This window comes from Scaptodrosophila lebanonensis, unplaced genomic scaffold (assembly GCF_003285725.1).
Source record: "Scaptodrosophila lebanonensis strain 11010-0011.00,11010-0021.00 unplaced genomic scaffold, SlebRS2 tig00000001-arrow-pilon, whole genome shotgun sequence".
NCBI classification, from domain to species: Eukaryota; Metazoa; Arthropoda; class Insecta; order Diptera; family Drosophilidae; genus Scaptodrosophila; species Scaptodrosophila lebanonensis.
Window position 1 is genome coordinate 5,399,882 of NW_022060529.1, and position 25,577 is coordinate 5,425,458.

At 40.6% G+C, this 25,577-nt stretch overlaps 10 protein-coding genes across 14 annotated transcripts in view; 4 read left to right on the forward strand and 6 right to left on the reverse strand.

Annotated features, from left to right (window-relative positions):
• Positions 1–4,788, reverse strand: part of LOC115622989 — a 46,093-nt gene extending 41,305 nt beyond the window's left edge. For 2 of the 3 annotated variants that reach the window (XM_030517153.1, XM_030517158.1), the window contains exon 1: positions 4,559–4,788. In XM_030517153.1, coding sequence (XP_030373013.1) covers positions 4,559–4,573 — 15 coding nt within the window. In that variant the 5' untranslated portion in view covers positions 4,574–4,788. Of the gene's footprint in view, positions 1–93; positions 468–4,558 lie in introns of those variants that run through there. The other variant, XM_030517176.1, reaches the window with a different exon arrangement.
• Positions 4,779–5,459, reverse strand: LOC115634636. The gene has a single exon (XM_030532492.1). It carries the CDS (start codon positions 5,457–5,459, stop codon positions 4,779–4,781), a length of 681 nt encoding a protein of 226 aa, XP_030388352.1.
• A 220-nt stretch (positions 5,460–5,679) lies between these two features.
• LOC115620437 (phosphatidylinositol 3-kinase catalytic subunit type 3) lies at positions 5,680–9,135 on the reverse strand. 2 transcript variants are annotated; one of them, XM_030513676.1, is made up of 9 exons: positions 9,001–9,135; positions 8,816–8,921; positions 8,300–8,762; positions 8,143–8,238; positions 8,000–8,085; positions 7,054–7,937; positions 6,718–6,991; positions 6,300–6,661; positions 5,680–6,244 (listed from the first exon to the last, which is right to left on the reverse strand). In XM_030513676.1, exons 2-9 carry the CDS (start codon positions 8,869–8,871, stop codon positions 5,799–5,801), a joined length of 2,667 nt encoding a protein of 888 aa, XP_030369536.1. In that variant the 5' UTR covers positions 8,872–8,921; positions 9,001–9,135; the 3' UTR covers positions 5,680–5,798. The 2 variants fall into 2 exon arrangements, with proteins under 2 accessions (XP_030369536.1, XP_030369528.1); XM_030513668.1 differs by having other exon boundaries at positions 8,300–8,921; positions 9,001–9,071.
• LOC115620454 (exosome complex component RRP4) lies at positions 9,132–10,241 on the forward strand. The gene is made up of 2 exons (XM_030513688.1): positions 9,132–9,718; positions 9,774–10,241. Exons 1-2 carry the CDS (start codon positions 9,272–9,274, stop codon positions 10,221–10,223), a joined length of 897 nt encoding a protein of 298 aa, XP_030369548.1. The 5' UTR covers positions 9,132–9,271; the 3' UTR covers positions 10,224–10,241.
• Positions 10,242–10,392: 151 nt separating this feature from the next.
• LOC115634723 (zinc finger and SCAN domain-containing protein 12) lies at positions 10,393–15,613 on the forward strand. The gene is made up of 3 exons (XM_030532606.1): positions 10,393–10,659; positions 13,411–14,508; positions 14,593–15,613. The coding sequence occupies exons 1-3, from the start codon at positions 10,498–10,500 to the stop codon at positions 15,373–15,375; spliced, it is 2,043 nt and encodes a 680-aa protein (XP_030388466.1). The 5' UTR covers positions 10,393–10,497; the 3' UTR covers positions 15,376–15,613.
• Positions 11,136–13,216, reverse strand: LOC115634726 (caspase-1). 2 transcript variants are annotated; one of them, XM_030532608.1, is made up of 3 exons: positions 12,788–13,216; positions 11,755–12,320; positions 11,136–11,685 (listed from the first exon to the last, which is right to left on the reverse strand). In XM_030532608.1, the coding sequence occupies exons 1-3, from the start codon at positions 12,928–12,930 to the stop codon at positions 11,429–11,431; spliced, it is 966 nt and encodes a 321-aa protein (XP_030388468.1). In that variant the 5' UTR covers positions 12,931–13,216; the 3' UTR covers positions 11,136–11,428. The 2 variants fall into 2 exon arrangements, with proteins under 2 accessions (XP_030388468.1, XP_030388469.1); XM_030532609.1 differs by having other exon boundaries at positions 11,755–11,937; positions 12,788–13,214.
• Positions 15,614–15,666: 53 nt separating the features above from the next.
• Positions 15,667–16,337, reverse strand: LOC115634728 (cytochrome c oxidase subunit 6A, mitochondrial). The gene is made up of 2 exons (XM_030532612.1): positions 16,176–16,337; positions 15,667–16,043 (listed from the first exon to the last, which is right to left on the reverse strand). The coding sequence occupies exons 1-2, from the start codon at positions 16,270–16,272 to the stop codon at positions 15,811–15,813; spliced, it is 330 nt and encodes a 109-aa protein (XP_030388472.1). The 5' UTR covers positions 16,273–16,337; the 3' UTR covers positions 15,667–15,810.
• A 104-nt stretch (positions 16,338–16,441) lies between these two features.
• LOC115634725 (serine-threonine kinase receptor-associated protein) lies at positions 16,442–19,304 on the forward strand. Its single transcript, XM_030532607.1, has 3 exons — positions 16,442–17,004; positions 18,216–18,881; positions 18,955–19,304. The coding sequence occupies exons 1-3, from the start codon at positions 16,884–16,886 to the stop codon at positions 19,149–19,151; spliced, it is 984 nt and encodes a 327-aa protein (XP_030388467.1). The 5' UTR covers positions 16,442–16,883; the 3' UTR covers positions 19,152–19,304.
• LOC115634727 (eukaryotic translation elongation factor 1 epsilon-1) lies at positions 19,293–20,141 on the reverse strand. The gene is made up of 3 exons (XM_030532611.1): positions 19,999–20,141; positions 19,626–19,931; positions 19,293–19,554 (listed from the first exon to the last, which is right to left on the reverse strand). Exons 1-3 carry the CDS (start codon positions 20,077–20,079, stop codon positions 19,402–19,404), a joined length of 540 nt encoding a protein of 179 aa, XP_030388471.1. The 5' UTR covers positions 20,080–20,141; the 3' UTR covers positions 19,293–19,401.
• A 3,923-nt stretch (positions 20,142–24,064) lies between these two features.
• Positions 24,065–25,563, forward strand: LOC115634637 (putative gustatory receptor 59e). The gene is made up of 3 exons (XM_030532493.1): positions 24,065–24,871; positions 25,227–25,382; positions 25,448–25,563. Exons 1-3 carry the CDS (start codon positions 24,065–24,067, stop codon positions 25,553–25,555), a joined length of 1,071 nt encoding a protein of 356 aa, XP_030388353.1. The 3' UTR covers positions 25,556–25,563.
• The last annotated feature ends 14 nt before the right edge of the window (positions 25,564–25,577 follow it).

Here is a 25,577-nt window from a genome sequence, read left to right on the forward strand (position 1 = left end):
TTTCCCGCACACATTCGCACTACCTTTGTACGTTCTTGGGTTCATGATAAAAAAACCACTTTTAACTTTGATTCTATGAACATAAAAACTCACCATTTACACAAATATTGCAGATAATTTGCACATAAACTGTTCCACGGTAATTTTGTGCAATTCCTTTTCCACAGATGTGTTTGCAAACGCTTTTGGTTCGATTAAATGTGTTTGGTATTTCGTTTAAAATTAAATTCGTGATTTACGATTTATTGATATTAAAAATTTCAAACACGTCGCCGAATGCCACAAACCTCTCTTAATGCATAACAAAAAGAGCGTTATACGTACAGACATACTCGTACATACATATAGTATGTACATATGTACTTATAGTATATACACGTATGTATTAGCTTACGTTTTCTGTTTTTTACTGCCGCACCGGAGTGAGTCAAACTAAATATATAGAAACTCGCAGATAACACGGTGAATGCACAGTAAAACAAATACTATAAAATGCTCACATTGAAAATAAAAATGGAAATGAAAACACTGAATGAGACGACGAGCACTAGGACAACGTAACCGCAGGCTGCAGAACCCGCACTGAAATCGAAAAGAGTAGCGGACTGGCAAATACGGTGGCATAACGTCATCAGCCGAGCACTTAATAAATAATAAATAACGTTTCTAAATCATAAAACGAATGAACAAACCGATGCTTAACTAAACAAATTGCATAAACAAAGTCGCGGCTTGGCTTTCGTTATTGTTGTTGGTTTTTTGTTTTTTTTGTTACATTTAAAGAAAATTTGCTGACAATTGCAATAGAATTGTATTTTATTTTGCAGTGCGCTGCTTTCGTTTGTGTGCTTTGTGCTTTAGTTTTTCGTTTCGCCTAACTGTTGTTGCAATAAGCCCCCGGCCCAGGGCATGGGCACAGATGGAGTAACAACGACGACCAACTGGACGATGGTTGGTGGCGATGACAACGACTACAGCGGCGATCGCGACGCTAGAGCAGCAACATGTGGGTCTTATTTCAATTTACAACCAAGTGACGAAGTATCACAATTCAATGTTTAAAGTTTTTATCACGTTGTGGACGACAGAGCCATGCAAACAAACAAGCGCACATACACAATGGCAGCAGTTGGGGGCGGTCGAGAGGGGGGCAGGGGGGCACATATGCAAAACTGTACACTGTACTGTTGTATATGTGTGTGTGTGTGAGTGTGTGTGTTAGCTGGCACACTCCGGTTAATGTGGCGCGTCATATGGTTGGTCGCAGGGAGGGCCGGCCGGCCGGCCGGCCAGTCAGTCATTCAGTCAGTCTGTCAGCCGGTTGGGGGCTTTGACAGTAACATTTAGTAACCAACTGAAATAGTAGCACCCGTGTTAGTACGAGTTCACGAAAAATAAAGCCACACCATTCGATTTACATGGATTGGGCTTGTATAGAATTAGTTGTATGTATGAATGTAACTATACTCGTACATTTGGATATGCAAGCGCATTTAAAAAACCCGACAAGACGACGTCAGCGTAAACTGATTGCCGCGATCTAGGGGAGCTGCATAAGCGGCACGTACCCAACGTTCAGCGACTCTAGTTATATGTATGTACATATATGTATGTATGTATGCATGTATATGGGAAACCTTCGTTTGGGAGTTTAGTTTTCAGCGTCATTTTGAAACCGATTCATTTCTTGTGTATGTCAATGGTGTGGAATCGCTACTGTATCACAGCACATACATAAATACATATACAAATGTATACATATGTATGAATGTATTTACATACATATGCACATACATATGTACGGAAACTAATTTGGTTGCTTCATAGAGCTGAAGTTACAAATGGTGCAGGTATCAGAACCTATGTATTACTAAATTATCATTTGAACGTTTTAACCCACATATACATATGTACATACATACATACATACAGAGAGTATGTAAACTAGTTCAAGGTTAGAACCAACAGACATTGCCTCCGGATACGTAATTAGCATGCTTTCTAGATTAACTTTTTCGTTTTTTAGATTTCAATATATTACGATATATTAATGCTTTCATTAAAGCCTAATTGTGACAGCGAATATTTTCTACAAAATAAGAGTACACGGGAATACATACATAATTTCCTTTGAATAAAGGAATAAATAATAATAATTCGCAAAACAATTTGTCAATTTTAAAAAGAAACCCAATGTTATACGAAAAGGTTTTAATAGGGATTTCACTTTCATTGCTTGTTTTTGTTAAATCTAACATCTGAAGGAGCTTAACGTAATTTTAGATTAAAACAAAAATAAGGAGGCTCCGCCAAAATGCACACCTTTTATAAATTTGTATGCATTTCAGACCCCAAAAAGTGTAATTTTTTTTGGCAGTACATAAGTACATAAGTATGTATATACATACACATATAAATATTTACATTTGAACTCGAAATGGCCTATAATTTGGGTTAAAATTTTTTTTCAAGCCAATTTGTTTGGAGGTCGTTCCCTTTTGTATGTATTACAAGTATTTGTAATGTATTATTTTTTAATTTCATAATTTAAGATTTTTGTCAAGATTTTCTTAAAGTTAGTCACTTAATGCCACCAACCAATCAATAACACAAAGATGTATGTATGAACTATTTTAATTATAAACAAAGCTATATTCGATTTTCAGACATCAATATTTGGCATCAATTTCTATCACATTACTTTTTATAAATTTAAAGAAATATCAACAAAGCAGGGAAAACTAGTGCGAATTAAAATATTTATGTGTTCTATGCATAAATATGTATGTATGCATGTACATATGTTACTAGAGTTCTAAGCTATGGTTACGATTATGATATGAGCATGGATCGTATGTACATACTTATAACTTTTAAATACAACCAGTTAGCGCTCTTATCAGGCTCTGTCCCAAGAAGACAGTCACGAACACTCATCTGAAGAATCACAATAAATAGGTGTACATATGTACCCAAGTAGATGTGTTTATGTACATGTGATTATCCTACTCCGTAGAAACAGAAAAGAGTGGCAATAGAACAAACAGAACACCCACTTGCAAACTGCACGTAACGAAATATTACGATGGACTAACCTAACATGCTGTGATTTAGAAAACGTATCTTTCAGATGCACAAGCTTTGCCAACATACACACACAAATACACATAAACACATTCTCCGCCGACACTCATACCACGGTGCCAAAAAAAAGTACATAACATTGCATTCCAAATGACTTTGCACGAAAATGAACACGTGCTGCTTGCTTTCAGGAGTGTGCGAGTGGCTGCTTGTGGGTTGGCGCTCGATTTACTTAGCCGGCTGAGTTTTTGTGCATGTGTGTGTGTGTGTTTGGCAGAAGGGGAGCCACGGCCCCTACAATATTCTTGCATAGCCAGCTCCAGAGCCACAAAGGCAAGCGCAACAATAACAAAAGCAGTTGGAAGTTGAGCGCAGCTGAGTCGACGTCTCCGTCTGTCTGCAGCTTATGTGGGTGACTCATGTGCGTTTGCTGTTACTGTTGTTATTATTAGTTTTGCGTCCGCTGCCATTGCTCTTGCTCTTTAGTACTCAAGAGAGCGAGCACGTTTGCTGATAAGAGTACTGATACCCTGCATCCGAAGGGTAAAAGAGTATGCTAGTTTAGTGCCACTGGATGTAATGTACAGAATGAAACGCAGCAGACCCCAATAAGCAAATACACATATGTACATACATATCTATATTCTTGATCAGAATGTTGGTATTTAAGTTTATGTGGTTTTCATGCACTACTCCCTCACCTGTTAGTATTCTCTTTAACATTTTTTGGATTTCCATACATATTTCACCAAATTTGCTAATTACATCCTATTAATGCATGATGTCGCATGTAATGTAATGTAATGTTTCGATTTGTCAATTAAAACTTTATAATTAAAAAGAAAACATTAAAATTAATTTTTTGAAATTTGAGTACAGGATTTTTAAGAGTTGCGCTATTACGAAATGAATGGCAAATTAGTATGAGGGGAAGATTTTGGCAAGTTTGCAATGTCCAAAATAGTTGGCTTGGACTTAGTTGGCGTCCACTTTATGCATATGTATGTACATATGTATGTATAGTACACACGTACATAGCATTAGCCGTTGGGCAAAACAAATTTTGCGGTCTGGGTCTGTCAAGTTGCAGCCGCCACCCTGCGCGCCTTGTGCGATGATGTGATTGCTACGTCTATTGTGTGTAGTTGTTGTAGTATGAAACTTTAGTAGCCCCTGCTAACTTTTGGTCCAAACTTTTGATACGCCACTAACTAAACAAAACGTAAGCACATAGACGCACACAAACATGCACGCAACATAAACGGACGGCTTGGCTTGTGCCAAAAGTTCCCAACAAAACCACGCATCGAACTATGAAAATCAGAAAACTTTGCAGACAGCGTTTTACAGCAAAGCAATGCATTCGAAGTCAAAATGGAAACAACAACTACAACCCGACAAAACTGGCCAAACAAAATAAAGCAACGGGCGCTGCCAATACGAAAATTGTAAAATGTTAGAAGTACTCTCTTACCGCAATGCTAGCCATATAATTTAAGTTTTCAGGAAGTCACGAAGGAAAAAAAATTCACAAACACAACGAACGCACAATTGCAATTACAAATACCGCAAGGCAGGCCGTAAACAAACAACTGTCAAAATGCCCGCTCGATGGCTTAGACAGGGTTGCCGTAGAGCTGGTACAAATCAGCTGTTCAGTATTTAGTTGCGCGCGTTGTCGATGTAGATTCAAATCAGTCTTCCTCCGGCTCACTCGACTCGCTCATATAAACAGTGAGAGTTCCGGATACTTTTGATCCGCGCCTTTGTTTATCTTCAATTATATTAGAGGAGATGGATCGATAGCAGGCAAACTTATTTAAATAATGATCCGCACCCATGCTAATAAAGTACAATTTCAGCGGTCGTTTGCTGCGCTGTTTATGTTTACGGAGCTGCAAGTGAACAACATTGCCGTCGACCACAGTCACCATCACATGGGAAAGTTTTAGATCTACGGCCAGTGTACAGTGCATAATATAAATCGCAGCTGTGTAGAGAGCCAGTATTGCAGTTCGGCGACAGCACACAAAATACTGATGCTGTTTCTCCTCTAGGCTAAGTAGGAAACATAAATGTTTATCCTTCTCCGCCACGTACATGCTCACGTAGACGGTGATTAAATGCAGCACACCATACAGTCCACTTATCATCGCCTCCAGGCGAAGTGTGGGCCGTTCTGCCAGTATCAGGCCCACAATGGCTAACGAGCATGCGATTGTGGAGCCGCCGAAAGTGCCGCATAATAGAAAAATATGTGGAAAACTTTCTCGATCAAAGCATTGGATGTGCGTGTAGGAGCATGCGATGCTCATTATAAGCTCCACTACTTTGAAGAGCAGCCAAATGGGCTTTTTGGAAGTGGAATAGTGCATTTTGTAGTATTTGATTAAATTATTGACAAACAAGTATAAGTCTCCTAGCAAGAAAATCAAAATGTTCGCAATACCTGATAAATTCCGTTATCCACTCATAAACATTTATCAAAGTGTATATTTTAACTCGGAATAAGATGCGGTAGAGCTAATTAATATTGTTTCTTATTAACAATTGTATTTTTAGATATATCCAACAAGAGTGTCAATACTTGGTATGTTTGGATTTAACATAATTTTAAAAAGTATTTAATTGTGTGTTTATACAAAGAGTTAATTTACATTTATCCTATGGATATGGGCTAAAATATCTTAGTGCTAAGTAAAATAAAAGATCATCTACTTCCGCCAGTATTGAGCCAATTTATGTATATGCTCCACAAGCGCTGGCATTACTGCTGTTATAGATATGTCCAGCAGGCTCTGTAGATGCTGCACTGCCTCCTCGTCGGTCAGACCCAATTGCAAATTTTCCTCGACTTTCTTCACAGCTTTGTCGGGCTCAAGCGCAATATCCGGAACGGTTGCATCCACCATCAATGAGAAAAGATTAAGCATGACATTGGCATGTCGCCGCAGATGCAAAAATGCTGTGTAACATTGCTTGCGGAACTCATGATGATGCTCAGAGCTGACGCCTCCCATGGCCTCGACCATTTCCTTGCTTAGTTTCATGGGAGGCGGCAACGGTTTGGGATCGCGACCCAAAATATATCCGAAATCAATGTGGAATAGCTTGCCATTGGTAGTCAGCAGTAAATTATCCAAATGGCGATCTCCAACGCCTGTAAAATATGGAAATAGTGCCCCAAACCAATAGCGAAATAGTAATACACTTACCCAGTAAATAGGTAATAACACAATATCCGGCACAGCTTTTTATATATGTGTCCATAACTTCGGCTGATATTCCATAAGGTCCATTTTCACAAGGATTGTGACGTCTAAAGAAGTTATGTATGTTGCCCTCCCGAGCCAATACTTCGGCCACGGTGCAAGACTCTACATACTGAAGTAAGCCGTGTTTGGAGCTAGTGGCCAGCACCTTGTATGGGGTCAATTTTAAGTCAAGGTTCTCCCGACGAAGCAACTTGTCCATGAGGGTGATCATTTGTAATATAAGCTGGTCCTGACGCAGATCATCACCATGCTTGAAAATAGCTACATATTCATATTGGGCAATCGACGTAACAAAGGTAAGCCTGCAATAAACAAATTATAATTGTAGAGTAGTTACCACATTTCCTGTCTAGCTTACTTAGCCGGCATAAGGGCGCTTTTAAAAAGTGTAGTGCGCGTTGGCACTATTTTGGTTATCCAAATTTCTGGATCTAGCGGGAATGGTATTGGCCCAAAACTCGTAAAATTCACTTTAAACATATTCTGTTCGGCTAAAAGATTTTGAAACTTTTCGGTTTTTTTGTTGCGATTTCCTGTTTCCTTGGCTACTTGCTTTACTAGCTTCACGAGTTCCTCGATGAAAACTTTCTGTTTCTTTAGATTGTGATAAATACCACGTTGTTGAAAGTTTCCTACAAGATTTTTAAAAATAAAAATGAAGATTAACACCATTTAGTTATTTGTTTATACGCACCATTCTCGAGCGCTTTTAGCAGCATTTTTAATACCATATCATACATATCATGGGCTCGCTCATCCTGTTTCCGGACCGATTCCACATTTTCCACCTCAATAGACAAGTACCAGTAGAAATAGTTGGCTAAAGTGGCGTTTCTGCATGCGCGCTGTATCAGGAATGTGCAGAGGGTTATGGGCGAGGCACTAACACCATCAGCAAGCATAAGTGTATTGGAGTTATCCGAACCGGCTGATCCCATTGATGGATTCCCATCTGCAACAGATGTTGCTCCATTACCATCACCCTGATCGGCTCGGGAAACTGAAATGCTAGCCTTAAAAGGTCCCGTGCTTGACTTCTCGCCTTTGATGGCCGCCAACATACTTGCTGCTCGCTGATTAGCTGGTATAACAGAGGCATGCAGGCCACTGGTCGTGCCACTCAAATCCGAAATGGAACTTCGCTCCAACATTGATCCGGTCTCGTCAAGCATTGAAACATCACGATCGGGAAAAATGCACTTGTATAATTGAGCAATCTCGTGGAGATTCTCATATTTCAAGGCCTGCACTAGTTGAAGTAAATAGAGAAGCAGGTCCTCGTCAGGCGCTTGGGCCAAGCGACTGATAGCGTACTTGCGCACCTCCGGGTGTGTAAATGCTGGACTCAAGAGTTCAAGCGCATCCTCCACATCCATAGGGGCCCAGTTGGAAAGCATCCAGAGTGCTTGCATTACCTCATCCTTTAACTTCCAGTTAATGCACTTTAGGAACTTTGTTAGCGCCTTCTTGTGTGTAGATAAGTAAAAACGGAATTTCCAAATTAAGTCTTGCTCTTCGCTGCTCAGCGTACAGGTGGGTGGATATCTATAAACAATTGTGTGTAATTGATCGCGTATGCTGCAAATTAAAGGAAAGTATTAGCAATTCAGATTGTACTTTTCTACGGCACGGCTTCTAACCTAGCAGTCGGCTTGGCATCTCGATCGGAAATGCGTGACCGTTCCGAACGCGCCAAGCAATGATGTTTGCGTTCCACGAGGTTTTCCTAGAAGAGAGATGTTAAAATGGCAGGTTCACTGATTTTAAAATATTATTTACTCACCACTAAAATCTCTGAATCTGGAACAGAGACGAGTCTTGGTTTTGGCACAAGCCTGTCGGATTTACAGCTTTCTGGTTCGAAGTAGACCACCGAGTACTGAAAAAAACACCGAATTAGAATTTATACATGTACATATAGGTTTTCTTTTTTAGCTCACATTATGCACATCATCCAGCGTGACGGTGGGGAATTCAATCATAAGGAACATGTAGTCGGACATGCGTTTTTCCCGCTCGTTTATCACTTCGATTTCGCGGAATGTGAGACGATCTAGCCAGTCCACTTTTTGGACCTGTCCATTGCGATGTTTCTTGGCTAATTTTCCCAAGCGTTGCATTTGCGACTTGGATGATTCCTTTCCCTTGCCCGGTGTTTTGGTGGGAAAACTTCCATCTCCTTCAACACCAAGCCAGACCCGCAAATCATACATTCCCTGGCGGAACATGCCATCCTTGCCAAACAATGAAATTGCTGTGCCTCCAATGATAGTTGTTTGACCAGCCCCCGAGCAGTCCAGAATGGTGAGCACCAGCACGGCAGTTCGTGGCAAGTCGGAGAAGAGCAAAGGCAATGTCACCCACTCGTTCCAGCTCCATCGCTTGCCAAACGCCTTATAAGAGCTGCTCACGGGCGAACAATAAGGGCGGCCTTTATTGTATATTTGCAGACGAACCTGAAATGCAGGGTATTCCTCCGAGTATAGGCCGGAAAAGCGAAGTATGGGGTCATCGAGCAGCTTTTCGTAATCAGGCTGGCGTTTTTTGCCCTCAAGAGTACCACTGAAACGAACAATTTATGTACATATGTATGTATATATTTGTGTACATGTAACCTTTCGGTTATTTGCGAATTACTTACACTTTTATCTGCACACGCTCATCCAAATCGGAACTATATATGTAACGAAAGTGATCGTCAGGTTGATCCATTTTCAGTTGATTATTTATCCTCCTTTATAAATTTTTCATTTATGCTGGTGCTGAGTGTAATTTTCACAGAAGAAACACTAATAACAGTGAACAGCTGTTGGGCTCGCTCATTTTCTTTTCTTTTTTGAACTAGTTCTGGTTGGAATCGCGCGTGTTTCATCAGCTGTTGGCTTCATTTGTTTATTAAAAATCGCAGAAAAATGTCTGTAAATGCAACGATAAGCTTGGCTCTGGATCGCGTGGACTGGAATGCTCTGGCCGGGAACCAGGAAAAGTTGCCTCGCGTCTTTACACCTGGCGAAGTACTCATGCCAGAGGCAGGTTTCATGCGTGGACATGGCACATTTGTGGAGGATGAAAATATAAAGGCTTCCGTGGCTGGCGTTATCGAGAAGGTGAACAAATTGATTTCAGTTCGTCCATTAAAGAGCCGCTATGTGGGTGAGATTGGTGATGTAGTCGTTGCTCGAGTTATTGAAGTGCAACAAAAGCGATGGCGCGTGGATACAAATTCGCGTTTGGATTCTGTACTGCTGTTGTCGTCTGTAAATCTTCCCGGCGGTGAGCTGCGCCGACGCTCAGCAGAAGACGAGCAAATGATGCGGCAGTATCTGGACGAAGGCGATCTTATTTCTGCAGAAGTTCAGGTGGGTACTATTCTAGTTCCTGATATGTCATTTGGCTGAGCTTCTCATTCATCAGAATATTTTCGAGGAGGGCACATTGTCGCTATACACGCGCAGCTTGAAGTATGGCAAACTTTCCCAGGGCATCCTTGTGAAGGTCTTTCCTGCGCTGGTTAAGCGTCGAAAAATGCATTTTCACAATCTCTCATGTGGTGCATCCGTAATATTAGGCAACAATGGTTACATTTGGATATCACCTACTAAAAACGAAGATCAGGAGGGCGGGGAGGGTGGCTTTGCACAGAATCTTAGTGAAGTGGTGCCTCGACATGAGCGAGAAATAATTGCTCGCGTCCGGAACTGCATTCTTGCACTTGCCAAGTGCAAACTGATGCTTTACGATACCAGCATACAGTATGCATTTGAGGAGTCTCTTAAATACGACGTGCATGAGCTACTGCAGCAGCATGTTATTTACGATATAGGCGAGCAAACCCAGGCCCGCTTGAGGGACGCAGATGAATAAAATAAAATTGAAAACTAACGCTTTTGGTTTTGTTTTACCGAAACTGCGCCCATACACTAGCGTTAGGTGGCAACTCTTTGAAAGTGTGGCAGTTTATAAATGAGACTTCAATTATGGACGAGATGGCAGCATTACAGCGGTTCGTGTATTGATGCATTGTGCATTTATGTGTGTTGTGAACATTTTTGGTAATTTTCAATAGTTTGTTGTTATCAAAACAATTCCCCGTGTATTCACTTTAGTTTGCTTAAAAGGCGTAATAGTAGTACTAGCCATGTCTACCATATACGAAACGCGTGAATTCGAACTTCGACATAAGGAAATCTGTCGCTTTTGCTTGGTGCAGGGAAAACTCGGCTCAATTTTTGTTGAAAATGCACGTATTAAGTCAACGGCGACACTGCCGTTGCAAATAATGGCCATAACATCGATCGAGGTAAGCTGATAGGTTTTAATTCGCACTAAATGTGTCCCGACTTGCTTGCGAGAATGAACTTTACTAACACAGTTGGCTGGTGGGTTTGTTTCTAAATAGACTGCGTTGGCGTCTTTGCTAAGCCCATTTTGGCGCCAAAGCCCTTATTGTATCCAAAAGAAATTGGAAAAGCATCAGCCCCACCCTACTTCCCATGCATGGACATTAATGTGCATTTCCCAAATTTCAAGCGCAATTGTTTAACAGTGGCGATAACTGTACGAGCTACGCACGCACACATTCACTCATACAAACACATATCCATACACACATCCATATGTACATAGCCAACCATAATATACCAATGTTGCCATATGGGCAGGAGCTAAACCGAGGATGAGGCGTATGATCCATTTTTACTTCAATTCTTCATTTTATTCGAGTTTTTTTGTATATCAAATATATATATTTATATATATGTTATATTCATTATAAGTCTTCAGCGTGAATACAATTGGCAAGTAAATTATTAATATATAAAACATAAATATAAATGAGTATAGGAATAAGAATTTTTGTTTGACAAAAACATATTAAGTCAACAATAAAGTACGAGTACATGAGTCTGAAAAATTAGGTGTTGATGATAATCTACATCAATATTTATAACTGGATACTTAAAGTAAAATGGAATCCAATGTGAATGTCGAAAGAATTGCTGTGCGCGATGAGAATCAGGCGTTTTCTTATTTTAGGGGGGGTTTACCACTAATCGACAAAGATGATTAAATTAACCAGCTTTACTACCGGTATTTTTGTCGGTAAAGCGCAGTATGCGAGTAAGCATTGATGTGACGCATGGAATTTGCTTCTGTCGATCCATTATTGGCGTAGACGGCACATTTGATTCAAAATCCACCGCAACCCGCTGACTAACGAAGGTGAGCAGCGTCAGCATATCGTACTTCTTGCCATTTGTGTTCAACTCTTGAATGAGCGACTGCATGTACCATGAGCCGTTAGAGGTATTGCGCCAGGAATAATAACCTGCATATTGAAGAACAGACAATATTTTTAATAACTTTAGGAAGTAAAAGAAAAACTGGCATATTTTACCTGGTATGGTGGAGTATGAGAAGAGAAAGTCTGCATGTATAGGTATCTTATAGCTCATTGAGGACTCGCCGTCCGTTTCAGTCACATTTTTCTCTAGCATAACGCCCGCATCCAGTCGATCGCCTTGGCAAGCCTGAATGAAAAACATTTTCGGTTTACCGGCCAGCGACGGACAATTGTGTGCTGTAAAATAATGCCAAATATTGTCCAGTTTGTATTGAACATCCTTGGCATAGATATAGCCGTGTTCGCCATGCGACAATATAGCGATAGCAATACAATCGTTATCATTGTGATCGTGCGATGCCGCTTTTTCTATGTGCTCCAGAATCTCGCGAAACTTGCAATCCTTGTGCACTGAAACGTCGAAGTCCAGGCGCTTCAGCGCTTTGCGTAGTTCCTCGCAATCCACATTAGTGCCGGAGCGGGCCTTCAAGGAAGGTATGTCGAATAACTCATGATTAAATATTAAAGCTTTCCCGCGGTTCTTGTGATTCATATTATATTCGCTGGCATAGCGATCTACCGGCATACGAGCCACATATTTATTGGCTTGTGGTGGATGGCTATGATATAAACAAAATTATTATCAAAAGGCTATATTACAAGAACAAAAAACAGAACAAACAAGCTAAGGCTATGAAACTGTATGCACATATCTGCAATAACAAATAAAGCGTCATAAATTAGCTAATATGTACGCAGCTATTACCATAATAATTAAATAATGAACGATGCGTTTAAATAATAATTTATGCATATGATCAATGATCAATCTTCACAGAATCCAACTCAGGTCCATTTTAAGGCGAAATGGTGCGCCATAATAATGAATGTGTGGTCGACTATATATTTGGGGCAACACATGTATCATATAGTTTGGGACCCTCAAAATGAAGGCTCTAAAATTCGGTTTCATAATTACCCACTAAAAACTATATACCATTACCAGTTTTCGTTAAAGGGTATAAAAAGGAATGCATATATACTATATACATATATTGAAAGAGAGAGGGAGAGTACAAGCGCTCACCTCGCAACGACTGCACCACCAACTGCACCGCCTTTATTGTTCTCCGAGCAGCCCTGTGCATCCGTCTTATCACCAATAGAGTTGTTGCTCTTTCCGTTTCCAAAGCACAAAACAATGTTTTTTGTTATACACTCGTCTGTCATTTTTTTGCTGTCTCAAATGCACGCCGTCGTCGTTTGCTTGCTTGCTTTTCTCCTTGCTGCCTGCCTTTTGTTCGTGACTGCACCCTGCCCGCTGAAATTGTTGCGCCCTTCGTACAGATACGCTCTTTGCGCTTCTATTGTTGAGAGAGGTGGTCCTTTAATTTAAATAAACTGGAATAACCAACTGTTGTGCGTAATTTCACTAATATAGCAAGTTCAAATTGCATTTGCCCCGAAATAGTGAATTTATCCTTTTATGGTTAACTGTGTTTACTCAATTAATTGACAGAGGCTAAGCGTGCGCCCGCCTGCTCACAAAAACAAACTGCGAATGCATTTGTAGTTGTGTAGTTCCTCTTGCCGCCAAGAAAATGTAGCGTTGCCATACCAAGTATGCTAAGCTGCCAAGGCTCAATGCAATGCTGCCAATTACGAAAATCAATTAATAATCGTTGGTATTTGAATTTTTTTTTTTTGTAGGTGAACAGCGAAGATGGTATGCCGAGTTTTATATGTTTGGACTGTCGTCTACTATTTGAACATTGCTATCGTTTTAAGCAAATGTGCAAAAGAGCGGATACCTTGCTACGTCAATATCCACTCACTGGTCAGTGGCCAGAGCCTTTGGAGAAACCCCGGGCTCCACACATTTCCAAGCAAGTTCAGGAGTTTAAAAAGGAAACAAAAGATGCACCACCCATGAAGCTCTTGAACTCGATGGCCAAGTCGCCCAATGTTCAAATTGAGAGTGTGGAAGTTATGGAAACAAGCTCTGCCACGAGAAAATTGCTTAACTTGGGAGTACTGGTTAAACAAGAGCCACCAACCACATTAATACGCGTTTTCAACAAGCGTTACAATAACCCTCAGACATACCAGGAGAAGCCTGAAAGTAATCAAGAGCTGTCAATGGACGTTCAAAATTTGATCGCAGATTTGGCTGATGAATTGGACGATGAAACAGTTCCGACTGTTTCAACATCTAATAAACCGAAGCTGCTGAACAAACAATCCGTACGTATCCTCAACAAAGGGGCATCCGCACCAATTGAGCCACGACTGGCCACACCACAGATTAAACGTGATGAAGAGGGAAATATGGCAATTGTTACAGAAATTCTTAGCACAACGGATGTTGTAGAAGAACCGTTAAAGATTGCCGCACCCGTAGCCACAAACGTATTTCCTTGCCCACAATGTGAGCGGACTTTTCCTCTTGAACAGCTGCTTGACATACACAAGCTCAATCATTCGCGTGAACGCAGCTTCCTCTGCACAAAATGCAACAAAAGTTTCTTCTCCAAATATGATCTACAGAAGCACAACTTGGTGCACACCGGCGAACGTCCATTTAAATGCACTGTTTGCGAAAAGGCTTTTACTCGGAGCACTCTGTTGCATCGTCATGAACGCACCCATACCGATATTCCAAAATTTATTTGCGTCTATTGCGAGAAGCCTTTTATTTCGCGCGAGGAGATGGAAAAGCATGCTGAGCGACATACCAAAAAGCGCCCATTTCAATGTGGAGTTTGTGACAAATCGTTTACCTTCAAACAAGGCCTGGAGCGACACGAGGTAAGTGCAATTGAGAAAGCTGCCAACTTATATGTACATATGTAGTCACTAATAAGCACTTCAATTGTTTTCTACCGTTTTTAGGTAATTCACTGCAATGATTTGCCTTTTCCGTGCCAGCATTGCGACGAGAGTTTCATAACTGCTGGCAAATTGGCCCGTCATCTGGTAGCACATGCTGGAAAACGCGTCTATCCTTGCAAGTACTGCCCTAAGTCGTACGTGCTGTCTCACCATCTGTCTCGTCATATGCGCACTCATAAGCAAGTGTCGGCTACATTCACCTGCAGTATTTGCAAGAACTCGTTCAAAACCTACCACAGTCTAGTGGATCACTCCATAACACATGCCAGCACGTTACTAATTTGTCCGCTGTGCAATGAGAAAATACCAGATATAAATTGTGTCAATCAGCATGTGGAAGCCCATAAGGAAAGCGAACCATTTCAATGTGGATTTTGCGACGCAATATTCCTGAGCTCGGAGGATCTACAGAAACACATCGAGGGCGAGCACGTTGTAGATATGGTTTCATATCAGAGCTATGGAAAAAATGACGTGGACGTTGTGATTAAAGAAGAGTCAGATCTGCTGCAGCAATTGCTCAACGATGATGGCGAAGAATGTATAGAAAATCAATCCCAGAGCAAGGCGCCTTCGCCACCACAAGCCAAAAGTAGCAACAACAAAAAAGTGGGACAAGCTAAGAAAAGTGTTTCGCCTGTGGGAACAAAACAAAATAAAATGAAAAGAGAATTAAGTTCACCGGATAAATGGCTGCCGAAACGCCAGACTAGGAGTACTGACACTGTAATAGATGTTGAGAGACAAACATCTAGCAAGGTACAACGCAAAAAGGGGAAGTAAAGATCAATTAAGAACAGGAAATTGATGGCAGCAGATATGCTAAATAAAGAGCACCATACCATAGCATTCTAGATTTAACTTACGCAGCAAAACGAGAATTTGATTGAACTTTTAATTCTTATAAAATCCCAAACAATGCCGACAAGAATAAATGATTATTGTAGATATTTATGTTCGGACCCATTCTCGTTGTGCTGTGATTATGTTTTACAAAATAAAAAAATTAAATTTACACCGAGTCGTAGTGTCCTTAATTCTTTTTTCCCTCTGAGTTAACGATAAATGTGCAGATTGTCTGTTTGGTTTTTGTGTATTTTTGCATTAATTTCAGCGCGCAATACATTAAATACATGTGTCGTCCTACTGCTTCAGAATGTGTGTATAAGCCATTTTACCACCAACATAACCAGCTGCAACAGAAATCTCTTGCATCACTTAATGCTCATAACCATCGGGCAGAGCATTAACGTGGGGGTTGTGGAACAGACTCTTGTTGCCCTCACCCCAGGGGAAACGCTTCTCGCGACGACGCAAGTAATCGTACTTAATGAATTCTGGACGAGGTTTGTCGTGCTCCTCCTGATGTTTTAGGTAAGCGTTTAGCATGCACAATCCAACGGCAGGCACAGCCACGAAGAAGGACAGCCGCTTCCAGACTTTGTAGCCACCTACAATAAAAATAAATTCAGTAAAAGACGAGTCAGAGTCCTTGCTTTGGGATTTTTTTTGGTCATTAATTAAATTACATAACCTTAACCTTACATAAAGAGAATTGGTTTTGAGGTCTAGGATTTGCTTACCAGAATGTTCACCAGCCACGGCCGCGGTACCGGACATGTTTCTGGCCGCGGTAGCGCCAACATGACGACGAATTGCGTGGTTTAGAATTGCGGACATCTTTATGTATTCCTTATGTTTCTGTTTGTCCTGAACTGAAAATAATGAATACTTTGACAGCTAACTCAGCAGAGTCTTTTGTGATAATTTATCGATAAGTCGTTGGTGATGCCACTGGCCATATAAAAGAAGTGCGGCATGCCACGGTATTGCCATTCGGGTGGCAAATCGTCCAACAACAACTACGTGTCGCCTCGTCACACACGTAATTTTTGTTATTTTTTGTTGTTAATAAAGCAATTAACAGCACACAAAGATTGTAAATAATTTTCACGTCACTGTGTTCAACCAACTGCCGACAACAACGAACGGTGAAAAGCTTTTGCTGGTGACCTCTGGACGAAAAACAACGTACCAGTCGCCAAGGACATGAAGTGTGTGTAAAAAAGTGCATCAGCATGAGACGGCAGCAAATTAATTGAAATCTAGCTAAATAAAATAAAGTACAAAGTTAACTGTAAACTAAATTAAGTGAAAATCTCTCATAAGTCTCATTAGACTGCATAAATATTCGAAGTGTAGGAAACTATTACGCCAATTTGGCTGTGTGTGAAAGTGCGTGGAAGTGCAACAAAAAGAAAAACATATTTATTTTGTAAAAACTTATTAGGATGGCAGGCAATAATTTGCGACAAATTCCATTGACTTGTAGCGGTCACACGCGTCCTGTGGTGCATTTGGATTTTAGTAACATTTGCGACAGTGGCTACTTTCTCATCTCGGCGTGCAAAGGTGAGTGTCCTTGTATTATTAATAGCTACGTATGTACTTGTATGGTTGTATGAGATGATCAATAGACGAGCCGCAGCATCCGTCTAGCCTGGTTGAAGCCTTGACCCAAATACAAATCAATTAGTTGCATGAAACCTGTTTTGCAAAACCCTTTGCTACTCTCGCATGCTATCATTTTTGCATTCTTTACCTTGACGGGGGGCACACAACATGCGGACAGATTCATACTTACTTATACATATGTACATATTATAAGTTTGTACTCGTACTTACAAGTACATACATACATATGTGCTTGTTGCCATATGTTAAGTGCGTTGAAAAAGTTATGCGGAAAGCAAATTTCCATTACAAGTTCAAGTTAATTTTTTATCGCCATTTAACGCACGCTTCCCCTTGTTGAGCAACTTTTAAAAACTGATTGTTGTTATTGCTGTTGTCCGCTTTGTGTGCACACAGGAAGTACCTTGAAACTTCTATATTTATTTATGCGAACTGAATGTTGCAGCTGGGACACGTCAAATAATGTTAAATAAATATATACATATTTATTAAGTGATAGCCGCCTGTGTAAATTGTGAAACAAAAAACTACTTTTTATTTCTAAACCAACCGATTTCATAGGCTGTCCCGATATGCATTTCTTTCGAGCTAACGTCACGATTCAACTTGACGTGCACATTATTGCAACTAGTGACAGTGGGACTAACACAAATATGCTTAATTATAAAGAATTGGATGAATGAAAACTCTATTGTTTTACATGTACATACATACATTGTATGAGAACCGTTTGTTTAAAAGTAACCTGCATTCAATTTTCTCATTAGTATGCTATAATTTATGCAGTTAAAATATGCTTCATGTAAATGTAAGTGAAATCAAAAACTTAACACTACTATTTTTCAGTAGTTTGAATGTTTGACTCTGCCATCCAAAAATGCATCACTATTTCCTTAGATGCCCAACTTTTGAGAGTTAAAACTAATCTCATTAATTTATCAAACATTCATTCGAGTTTTTTTTTGGGGAAGTTTTTTTCACCATTGGTTGCCGCTCGATTGCATGCATTTGTGCACGAATCGATTGCAGCTGGCGTCAGGTCGTTGGCATTGATGTAGTCATTCATTCAAGGTGATTTTCGCTGCACACACGCACACAAACCAGCAATGAAGCTTTTTAATCAAGCATTCTACTCAACACCCTTACAGATGGCAGCCCAATGTTGCGCCATGGTGACACCGGTGACTGGGTTGGGACCTTCGAAGGCCACAAGGGTGCTGTCTGGGGCGTTGCGCTTAACCGGAATGCAACGCTGGCCGCTTCGGGGGCTGCTGACTTTACCGGAAAAGTGTGGAATGCGGTCAGCGGTGCAGAGATTCATAGTTTTCAACATAAGCATATTGTGAAGAGCGTTGCTTTCGACAGCACGTCAGAGAACATTGTGACGGGAAGCAATGAGAAGCTGGTGCGGGTCTTCAATTTGGAGCAGCCCAGTGCGGAGCCGGAGCTGTACGGTGGTCACGGTGGTGCCATTAAGCGTGCACTATTCTGTCGTGACGACAAGTGCATAATATCAGCGGCCGAGGATCGGACTGTGCGTCTGTGGGATCGCATGACTGGTCTGGAAGTGCAGCGTCTGCAGTTTTCCAACAATCCCAACAGCTTGGAGATCTCTCGTGATGATCATGTGCTAACCATCGCGCACGGTTCGACAATCAGCTTCTGGGAGATTGATACACTTAAGAAACTAAAGGAGGTGAAAGTGCCGACGAATGTGTCGTCAGCTAGTTTACATCCTGACAAAGATGTTTTTGTTTGCGGTGGCGAGGACTTTAAAATGTACAAGTTTGACTTTATTACCGGGAATGAAATTGGTAAGTAAATAATCTACATCTATATACATATATTATCATGTATTAATAATCGTTTTTATTTTTCTCCGCTTAGAATCCTTCAAGGGTCACTTTGGTCCAGTGCATTCGGTAAAGTTCAGCCCTGATGGTGAACTTTATGCAAGTGGTTCTGAAGATGGCACACTGCGTTTATGGCAAACCACTGTGGGCAAAACCTACGGCTTGTGGAAGTGTACTGAGCCAAACGAAATGAACTCCATGAATTCGCCCCGCGAGGTACCCGCAAACTGATGCTGGAGAAGTGCCAGTAGTCACTGCTATAGACCGCAATTACCGGAAACGCATAGAAAGTGATTCGAGCAATATCTGCGATTTTTTAAGTTCTTATTTGTAAAATCATTTCTCAAATGGCTACAATAAATATAATTTAAGTTTCAACGCTCATTGGCACATTGACACATTTACTTGTAAAATGCAACAGAAATAAATAATTTTATTTTTTTTAGTATGAGCTACACAGAATTCTTAATCAACTCGCGGCTTAGATGTGCGTGCCCGTTGCCCAGCCGTGAAGATAGATGGTCGTGAAATTTAGCAAGGGTTCGCCTTGGTGCACCTCGGGTCTCTGTTGAAGATGATCAAACCATCGTGACAAATTTAAATAGTTTTCCTTGTCTACAGGTGAAAGCGATTTCTACACAATACGAATGTACATACAAATTAAAATATTAGCCGAGGGTCGGTATATAAGTCAATGCTACGCACCATAAGATCGTAAATTGCATAATAGACAGCCAGATCCGCCAGTGTTATAAAGTTGCCGACTAAATACGATTTGCTAATAAAAAGCTTGTTAAAGTCAGCCAGAAGTTGTTTGGACACGTATTTGTCTTTAGAGCCGGGTGCCACATACAGAACAGCAAATTCCAGCCACTGATAAACTTGCGCCTTTACTTCTTTGGTACTGGTACTGTTCTGCGCTGCCTCCGATTTTGACTCACGCGCTAAACTTTCAAGTATTGTAGCAAATCCTTGGACCGTTTTGTTTTGGCCAATAGTGCGTGTCACGACCTTGACAATAAAATGTTCATTGATTATGTACCTTGCAAAGTTCTTTTACGTGTATATGTAAGTTTACCTGTTCGTCGTTTAGTTGAACCTTGCCAGGTGCCACTCCCAGGCAGTTAGCTATCTTCTTTACCACCGCAACGTCGCACATATCGCGAGATTGTGTCTTTTAATTGATATTTACGCCTCGCGAAGCCAAAATTCTGCAAACGTGCAAAACAAAGTGATGCGCGACTTTACGATAAACGATAACAGTGACCTGTGTGATAATTATCGTTTTGCATGCAGGTAAGTTCGATCAATATTTATCTATAGGTTGCGCGGTCTTTTTCAAACTACTGTTTTTCAATGAAGTGCTGAAAAGTACCTCATTGCGGAATAAAAATGATTGGAGCTGCACGGAGCTGTGTAAATTGCCGAAATATAATTCTAAAAGTATAATTTATTTCATAATTCAGACGAATATCGCCAGCAATACATGTGTTGGCTGTCGGTGTAAGTTTAATAACTGATTTCTATATTGTATGTATTTTATAATGAATTAAGTAAAGTAATTAAAATATTTATTAATTGGATCGATTTATTATAAATATGAGTAATGTATTTTTTATACATTTGTTTCGTTTTTGGCCTTCAAGAGGGCAGCGTATGTTATGTCGTACTGCACCATAAATATAAATATGTTAGCAGAGGCCATAAGTAGCTTGAAAATAAAAAATATTAGCTGTGCTTCAAAAATGATATTTCTGCAGCTTACCGCCGTTATAAATTTAAAGTCCAATACTATGAGGCCACACACAACATGCTCCCGAACATTGAAAGAAATCTGTAGTTTAAAATGGCTTAAGGTTTCCAGAACATCTATATCCTCACAGTTTGCTTTATTTAGTAACTCCACGCAGTATTTTTGCTGTTATAATATAAATATGTACATTGATTTTTGTGTTAGTGATTTGACTCACCTGTTGTTGAACGCGATGATTAAAATAAAGTATTGTATACATTTTACCCAGATGCATACCATACCACAAAATGTTATAAGCCCACAAAGCCCAGGGAGTAGAATCAGATTTTTCAAGGTAATTATACATAAGAAAGGAACTGACGTTTAAGTTTATGAAGGAACCCACATAAATTAATAATATGGAGGCCCCGTAGGCGTGATTGATGTTTTTGGTAAACCGTCGCAAGCGAACGAGTTGACAACGCAAATTTTGAATTGCAGCTCTAGATATGGGCGCATGCTGAAGGACCAATTTCAAGGCCTTATTTAAGGCATTAAGACGCGATGCGGTTCCATATAGTAGAACGTAATATTGAATGAAAGAAATGCTCGTAATTATGTTGGGCAAAACATATGTGGTAATGCTGCGCAATGAATTAAAAAAAATATAATTACTATAGCTGAAATCTACAGCCAAAGAACAACAGGTAAATATTAGCACCAATGTCAGATGAAACCGTATAAATCGCATAATACTTTTACAGTCTAGAATGTAGTTATTGGCCAAGTCGAAATCCACAATACCATCGATCACAGCTCCAATTTTGTTGCGCCATTTAAAACTAAGACACAAAATAAGGGCGATGTGAACTAAATATATGAGCGACTCCACCAGATACAAGTTTCGCTGCAATTCCACCAATTTAAGCGTAGTATGCACAAACTCGAAGTAAGCTGCAAAACAGAGCCAAGTGTAAAAAACGACGAACCAAACAAGCTGCAGCCACGTGTAGAAGCTGCTTTGAAGACGAGGAAGAGCTGCAGCTGGCGCGCATCCTGCCAGAACGCTGGTGAGAACAAACCCATGCAGAACGTTGCGTATAATTTTCACTTTCGCACGTTGCTGGGATTGAGGAAGCCAAGCAGCCACTTTACGGCGATATATGCGAGGTGCTTTGTTTACAACCAACATGACGTATGAGTAATGTCAGACATCGAGTCAGTCAGTCAGTAGGCACTCTCAGTAGTTTGTCTCATTAATCAATTTAAATGATACCGCTTAAACTAAACTATTAATAATGCTCTAATTGTACAACAATAAACAACCGCTGTCCTTTGCTTAACAAAGTACAGTATAGACTCGCCAGAAATTCTATAACAAAAAGACCAATTAATTGAAAATACATCCATTAGAATAACCTTAAACTTGGTAGTCAACAAATCGAAATTTGAATTTAAAAGTTTGAATCTTTCAGAAATAAGAAATAAGTACACATAATATTTTCTCAACAAACATACATATATACAGCCAGAGAAACGTTTGGACCTTCAAGGAAACACTGAATGGAAGCTTAAAAAGCTATTAAAAATGCACAAGTCAGTTTTGATGTTTATTATTATTATACTATATTTTTTATAATAACATTAGTTTTTAAATAACATTAGTCTGCTGCTTTAATTTGTGAATATTTCTTTCCAGTTTGCGAGTGTCGCCTGTATATCCATTTGTCTACCATTTCTAAAGATATGTTTCGTTCTTGGCCCGCGACAATGCAGCATAAGTGATGTCGTATTGAACCATGAATATTAATATATTGGCAGTGGCCATTAATAGCTGAAAGAAACATTTCATGAGTACACACCCTAAACATACATAGCCCTTTTTCTCACCGCCGTTATAAACTTAAAGTCCAGTACTATAAGACCGCAGACAACATATTCCCGTACATTTGAGCAGAGCTGTAACTTGAAATGATTTAAAGTTTCAATCACATTTGCATTCTCGCATCGAGCCTTGGTGACTAGCTGTAAGCAGTGGCGCTGCTAAAATAATAAATCTACTTTAATTTAATGATTAAAAATGATAACTTCGTAGGACTTACCTGCTGTTGCACCCGGTGATTGAAGTAAAGAATGGTGAACATTTTCCCCACCTGCATTCCCTGCCATAAGAACGTGTATGCCCATGAAGGCCACGGAGGATATGTAGGACTGTTAAGGTATTTGTAGAGCAAAAAAATGTTGAGGTTCAAATTGATAAATGAGCCCACATAAATGAAGAGGATCGCGACGCCGTACGTCTGATTGACGCGCCTTGTGAAGCGCTGCAGACAAGCATGCTGCCAACGTAGTTGTTGGATTGAAGCACGTGAAATGTTCGGCTGCTTCAGGACAAGTTTTAGGGACTGATTGAAGGCGATAAGACGGCGGGCAACGCCATACAGCAGCAAGTAATACTGCGCAAAGGATATGCTAGTTATTATATTCGGAATAATGTAAGTGCTGGTGCTGCGCAAGAAAGGGGTTAAATTATAATCATTAAAACAAAAATCATTGGCTCCGGCGACGCAAGTGAAAATAAGCAGGACTAGCAAGTGAAGGCGTACAAATCGCTTCAGTCGTTGACAATCTACACTGTAATTGGCGGTCACGTCAAACTCTACCACCTGGTCGATTACATTTCCAAGCTTGTGGCGCCAACGAAAGCTAAGCTGCAATATAAATGCGACGTGAGCCAGATAAATGAGTGATTCGACAAGATACAAGTTGCGCTTCAGCTGCATAAGTGTGATAGTTTCGGTTATGAATTCCAAATAGGCTGTGAGACACAGCCAGATATAGCACAGGAGAAGCCAGCAAAGTTGCAAGCTCCCGTACAGATCTCCTTGGAAACGTTGAAGGGCCGATGCCGGCGCACAGCCCGTAAGAATGCAGACGACGAGCAGAATGTTAAGTGCATCACGTATGACATCACATTTGGCTGCACGACACGACTCTGCCACCCAGGCGACAGTTTTACGTTGGTTGCGTGGCAGTTTCTTCAAGCTCAACATCGCGTATGAGCCACGAGGAACAGAAGGATCCATTAATATTCCATTAGTTGGGCTAGTCTTTCATCATTCATTAATTAAAAAAATACTTAGCAATGCTGTCACAAATGAAAAGCACCCACCTTGCCAGTCAACCCTTTCACAGTTTTACTTAAAACGTCAGGATGTGCAGTTCAAGTGTGTTGGAGTCCTACCATCGACGCCTTAACTTCCTGCTAACCATCAGTCGCATTTTTGTGATGGCGCCTGTTCAACCGAAAAGCGCTCCTTTCAAACGATGTCTGCACTTTACCTGGGGACTAGTTCTGTTTTGTTATATATGTGGCCTTAGTATTTTCCGATTACTGCATTTTGAATCGCAAATGATCACAATAGAGAAGTTCATCTATCTTTTGGAATATCCATTTAACATTCTAATACTTGGCACTTTGATCTTTGGTGGGCCGTATAACGAGACTTTCTATCAGTATCTGCCACAGAAACTGTATCGCTTGCAGACGCGTTTGTGCGAGGATCCTGAGCTCACACAGCAGTTCTATGCCTCTCTAGGACGTCGGATACTAAAGCTGCTAATATCTGTTTTCATTTTTCATGCTACCTGTGTTGCTTTCGATGTCCTATGCTGTGACTATAATTGGCTCTGCACCCTGCACAGCAATAGCATCCATAATTTGCCGGGTCTCATGATCAGCTTGAATCTAATCCAATACGCAATAGCTCTGCACATACTCTGGCAGCTGCACGTGCAATTGTGCGATCGTTTACTGGTGGTGAAGCGTCTTCTCAATGAGAGCTTCCTTCCGCCAACAGGATATCAGAAATTACTGGGCGCTGGCTATGAGAAAGCCTTTTGCGCCTTTGTCGATGGTCATAAGGAGATGGAGAGCCGGTTAACAGAGGCTGTACAGCTGCTGGAGATGCTTCGTCTGACTTCGGCAACCTTGGATCGATTGCACAGCAAGTTGATTGGCATCCTTGGCTACGTACTGCTGCTGAATCTGTGCAATTCCTTCTTTAGCTTCTGTGTGGACTTTTTCGCCATATATAAATTCTTTGAGGAGCCCAATTGGCATAGTTATGCGCTCTTTCTATATCGTGTGCTATGGTTAATCCTTCACGGTGGTCGCATTTGGCTAATACTCAAGGGCAATGAGCGCATTGTGGAGCAGGTAAGTATCTCGACTATGCTCTGTGTACTTAATAAGTTTGCAGAATGTTTCATTTTAATTTTACGCTGAAACTCCTTTAATAAGGTTAGATCGATATTATATACCCTGTACCGCCCTGCTTCTGCTACAGGTAATCAATTAATATAATGGGGTCTGGCCAGCATCCGTCTGTCTGGTAAAATTTAGTAGGTCAAATATTAGATGCAAATATCGGTCTATATTCTTTATCAGTGTTCGATGAGATATGCCTGCTGTTCTGGTCTTCCATTTATATGATTAAAAATCCACAAGTAACACGAGTTCTCTTTCCCCTCTTATAGTGTGTGATTCTTTCTTCTGTTTTATTTTCTCCCAGAAATGTGAGCTGTGCTTGCTGCTCAATGAGCTGGACATTTGCGACAAGGAGTGCGAGCGCGTCATTAATCGTTTCCTGCTGCAGCTCAATGCGGATGAGGGCCATGTTGTGGCCGCCTGTGGTGTAATCGATTTGGACACCTTAGTGTTGGGCGGGGTAAGTGCGTGACTAATTGTCGAAAACAATAATTGTTTTTGATTATGCATTTCTTCTGCCAGCAGTTCATCGGGGCTTTGTTGGCCATTGTTATATTTCTAATACAAATTGAGCTGGGCAATAACTCACTAATGGGCATTGCGTTGAATAAATCAGAGTGGAATTATTTTTAACTAGCAATAAGTAAGCAATAAA